This window comes from Triticum dicoccoides, chromosome 4B (genome assembly GCF_002162155.2).
Source record: "Triticum dicoccoides isolate Atlit2015 ecotype Zavitan chromosome 4B, WEW_v2.0, whole genome shotgun sequence".
Taxonomy (NCBI): domain Eukaryota; kingdom Viridiplantae; phylum Streptophyta; class Magnoliopsida; order Poales; family Poaceae; genus Triticum; species Triticum dicoccoides.
The window spans coordinates 461,567,661-461,572,396 of record NC_041387.1 but is presented as its reverse complement, the minus strand read 5'-3'; the positions used below and the strand labels follow the sequence as shown (position 1 = coordinate 461,572,396).

At 48.2% G+C, this 4,736-nt stretch overlaps 2 protein-coding genes across 2 annotated transcripts in view; one reads left to right on the top strand and one right to left on the bottom strand.

The window, feature by feature from the left end:
- The first annotated feature begins 717 nt into the window (after positions 1 to 717).
- On the top strand, positions 718 to 3,994 carry LOC119290880. Its single transcript, XM_037569549.1, has 2 exons — positions 718 to 3,082; positions 3,163 to 3,994. Exons 1-2 carry the CDS (start codon positions 2,151 to 2,153, stop codon positions 3,806 to 3,808), a joined length of 1,578 nt encoding a protein of 525 aa, XP_037425446.1. The 5' UTR covers positions 718 to 2,150; the 3' UTR covers positions 3,809 to 3,994.
- Positions 3,995 to 4,693: 699 nt separating this feature from the next.
- LOC119292738 overlaps positions 4,694 to 4,736 on the bottom strand; it is a 7,916-nt gene continuing 7,873 nt past the window's right edge. The window contains exon 3 of the mRNA XM_037571462.1: positions 4,694 to 4,733. Within this exon, the coding sequence (XP_037427359.1) occupies positions 4,694 to 4,733 (40 nt within the window). The remainder of the gene's footprint in view (positions 4,734 to 4,736) is intronic.

Below are 4,736 nucleotides of genomic sequence, written 5' to 3'. Positions count from 1 at the left end.
GGTTTTTGATGATATAATCGCTCCAATGGAGTGGAGTTGCCAATGACTTTACTAGGGAGACGATTAGTAAGATAGGTGGCAGTAACGAACGCTTCATCCCAATATTTGAGAGGCATGGAGGCATGGGCAAGAAGGGAGAGACCAACTTCAACTATGTGGCGATGTTTCCGCTCAGCGGAGCCGTTTTTTTGGTGAGCATGAAGACAAGATACATGATGTGCAATCCTATGCTATGAAAGAAAGAATTGAGCTTCTCATACTCCCCTTCCCAGTCACTTTGGACTGTCAAATTTTTTCTATCAAAGTGTCTTTCGGCAAGTTTTTGAAACTCTTGAAACACAGAAAAGACTTCAGATTTGTACTTAAGCAAATAAATCCAAGTAACTTGCTATAGTCATCAATGAAACTGACATAATATTTCTTTCTTCCAAAAGAATCTCTGGCATGACCCCATACATCACTGAAAATAAGCTCTGATACCACATTGAATTCATGCTTCAACCAACTCATCCAAAAGTCCAAACTGATGGAGGGAGATGGGTAATATATTTCAACACTCCCCCTCACGTCTAAGCTATTTTAGTCCTTAGACATGAGATCGATGTAGGCCACATGATCTTTTATTTTAATATTGCGTTGGCAGGGTCTTGAACTCAAGACCTTTTGGCTCGGATACCATGTAAAACGAGATGAAAAGCGTAGAACCCATCGTCTGGGCCGCATTTGTATATATCAAAGGTTTTGCCGTGGCTTACAAGGAAGGATCGAGGAGGAGGAGATCGATCAGTTACAGAAGAGAATAACAGAAGAAGGGATAAAAAAATAGAGTACAATTCAAACTACTTTCCTATCCCTATACAACTTACTCTAACATGTGCCTTATCACGGGCAACTTAGAATTCATGGAACGGCCATGTTTCTAATAGAATAACCCTTCCAAACATTTTTGCAGGTAATTTTCAGGGCTACAACTTGGATCGGTACGGGTCCTCACTGCACCGCATGAACATTCAGAATTATATGAACTTTGGGTGCAACCGATGGAAGACGGTCGGACATGATTCGTTCAACCGGTTTTGGTTGGTGTGTCAGTAATAGGATATGCATTTGGGTCATGTATTTCTATATTATGGGCCGGTTGTGGTCATATATTTTACTTCTTTCGTTGCAATGGGTGGATGCTAAACTTCTAATAAAATGATTATGTGCATCACAATGGTGTAGAGGTCGGGGGTCAATCTCCATTTTCAACAAAAAGTGAGAACATTTCTTTAAATCACGGTAACAATGCTAGTTATGTATTTTACCCTGTTATATAAATTTCCTTTTCATCTAGAAGAGTTATCTAGTGATTAGTGGTGGATTCTTTTGCGGATAACACTTGGTGAAGGCAATCTACTGCATAGGTAGATGCGTAGAAGAATGAAAGTTATTCGGGGCGATGGTTTCAATAGTTGGTGAGCTTATCTAGGATTCGGGAGATGCAGCAAGTACTTCTTGCCTGATGTTACCTGAAGCATCAAGCGTATGTCCATTAACTCGAGAAAAAGCTCACACGGAGGGATGATGATAATAAGCTACTCATGACAAAAGGATCTGGTTCTGTTCACACATGGCAAAGGCACGAAGAATGATGCCTCATTGCACCTAACTGCACCGCGAAAGCAAAACCCTATTTAGTGCAGGATATTCTCAAGATGTTTTTCTTTTCTTGTAAACGCTATGCAGAAAGAGCAGGAACACTGCAATTCTATATTTAGAAGAAAGAGAATAGCCCCATTTATCATGAAAAAAAACGAAAACTAGTGGAGATTATCTCATTCTGCGCTGCACTAGACTTGCTTGATTTTCCTTGATGTAATTTCACTAGACTTGATGTAGATTGACGAAAAAAGCAGTACATGTAGGCTCTAGGCTGGGCACCATTAACAGGAAAACGTTCCCTTGCACTACTCAACAATGTGCTGAATTGGACAGTACTGAATCTACAAATCATCTGAAAGGGGCTTTGCAATCGTAGGAAAGTAGAGTTTCAGTTGTCCTCAACTTGCCTTATCGAATTGTTCCTAATAATTTGACTTTCTTAGTCCTTTCCCGATTTAATTTCACCTCGTGGCTTGAACTGTGTATATAATTGGACATAGGTGATCATGGAGTCCATAGACATAGAGCCAGCTCTTCCTCCTCTGCCATCCATGGCTTCTGGCTTTGTTCCTGACATCTGGCTGTGGATCAGAAGCCTCCCCGGGCATTGGAGGGCAGACGAATCCCACTCTCTCCAGATATGCAATTCTCCATCCACAAACCAATCCCTCAACCTCGTAGTCACCAGACAATCTGAAGAAACCCATCCCTTCAGTTTGTCTTTCTCCATCTGTGACAAGTCCCGTGATCATGATCCAGTCTCGCTCTGGAGCTCCCATTATTCCAAGCTGAAACCTGCGAATACCACAGACGTTGCGGCCCAGTTCTTGCTCGAGATCGTCTGCGGGGTGCTCAGATACGGGCCTTACTCTAGCAGCAGGGCCATCTTCAGGCTACCGGCCGTGCATGTGTCTGAAGGTTCGGGCAAGATCCTCAGCCTGTCCGTCCTGGCCCTGGCGTTCCTGGTCTGCATCTACGAGGCTCCGTCCACGCCCCGGCGGGAGTTCATCGGCGCGATCACCGCGCGGCTGACCCGCGACGAGATGCGCCACGCGGCGAGGGAGCTTATGCTGGCCCTCGGGTCCGACCTGGAGGAGCAGTGGATGCGCTCACTGAATCTGGGCGTCACTAACTGGGCCATGGAGGCTCTCCGGTCAGGCGCCGGCGCGTCGTCCCCGCTGCGTTTCGCGGCGTTCTCCTATGCTCTGTCGGCGAGCAGGCTATGGAAGGTCCAGCTGTACTGCCCGGTCGTGGCCATGACCATGGAGCACCACCCGTCCCATCACCACCACCACCAGCAGCAGCACCAGCTGGTCAAAGACGAGAGACTGCTCTTCTCGCTCAACTACCAGCAGCTCGAGAGCGTCATCCAGTTCACGTACAGAGTCGCGTTCCAGGAGAACTGGATCGACGTCGCCGTCAACGTCGACAACATACGGTCGATCCGCGCAACTCAATTCACCATGCATTAATCAAGAACTGCACTAAATGATTTACTGATCGGTCTTTTGCATGCAGGTGTGACGTGATACAGCTGGTGTCCGAGACTCTCATGGCGAGGCAAGGCCACGGCTCCGACGAGAAGCACTTCCCGTCGCGCATATCGCTGCAGCTCACCCCCCTGGCGCAGTCGGACATCCTCTCGCTGTCCGTGAGCAGGTCCACGGACAACCCCGTCCAGGAGGTCGGCACCGACAAGGGCATCGACACGACGCTCGCCGCCGCTCCGGCGTCGATAGGCATCAGCGTGTCGGCGCACGAGACGGTGACCAGGACCATGAAGCCCTGGAAGTTCGAGCACTCGGTGCACGGCAACACGGCGTCACTGAGCTGGTTCCTCCACGGCAGCGGCGGCGGGGGCAGGGAGGTCTTCTCCAGCGAGCCGCCCAAGCTGGAGCTCTTCCAGCCGAGGTCCTGGTTCAGGAACCGGTACACCAGCCCCACCAGGCCCTTCACCAGGAGCGGCGGAGTCATCTTTGCCGGCGACGAGTACGGGGAGGGCGTGTGCTGGAGGATGGGCGCGGCCGCAGCCGGCAAGACCATGGAGTGGGAGATCAAGGGTAGGATATGGGTCACCTACTGGCCAAACAAGAAGAGGACGCTGCATACGGAGACCAGGAGGCTGGAGTTCAGAGAGCTGCTGCACCTCACCATTGGAGAGTAGTAGAAATAATAAAACTATGGAGATCTCGTACTGATAAAATGGTCGCCGTCAGGAATATTTACTGATCATATGCAAACAATAAATAAATAGGGAGTATGTTTTTTTCACTATCATGGTGATAATATGCTAGCACTCGACTGAGAAGTGAAAAGTAAAGCAGTAAAGGACCAGGGACTCACATTGTGATCTGAAGATGTGCCCATAGCTCACTTGTTCATTTCTACTGAACTAGTGAAAAACATGATACGGAGTCAACAGTATATTCAATTAAGGGATTTGGGTGTTCAAAAGAAGTTATGGGATTTGAACTTTCAGCTCGAACTATTTTCTTTTCCTGTCGCCACAAGCCTACAGCCAGGCTTCCCACCAAGAGGCCACCCCCGGTGTATTGCACCGTCAGTAGCCCCAAGCGTGACTAGAGTTGGAGTATTTTGATATTTGAAAATGAGAACCCAAGCGGGCTCTTTCTGTTTTGACGATAATCGTGGCCTATCTCTGTGAGCCCGGCTCCGGGCGTAAAAAACGCAAAGAAGAAAAGGGAGCTACTATACCCTGCCGCGTAAAAAACGCACAGAAAAAAGGGGCTACTCTACGTGATCGCACCAAAGAAACTAAGATTCAACCAAGTTCTTATGCGCCAAAAAAGGCTAAAAGCCCACAAAAAGAAGAGGCTACTCTACCCGGTCGCGCCAAAAATGCACACAAAAAGGAGCTACTGTACGCGGTCGTGCCAAAGAAACTAAGATTCAACCAAGTTCTTATACTCCAAAACAGCACACAAAAGGAAGGGGCTACTCTACCCGATAGCGTGGATTGTCCCCTTCCTTTAGTTTGCAGGTGCGACGTGATACAGCTGGTGTCTTAGACTCTCATGGGAAGGCAAGGCTACGGCTCCACCGAGAAGAACTTCCCGTCACGCATGTCGCTG

Coding starts and splice junctions, on each gene's coding strand:
- LOC119290880 (XM_037569549.1), top strand. CDS start 2,151: ATGGAGTCCATAGACATAGAGCCAGCTCTTCCTCCTCTGCCATCCATG. Junction 3,083..3,162: donor GTCAACGTCGACAACATACG/GTCGATCCGCGC, acceptor TTTTGCATGCAG/GTGTGACGTGATACAGCTGG.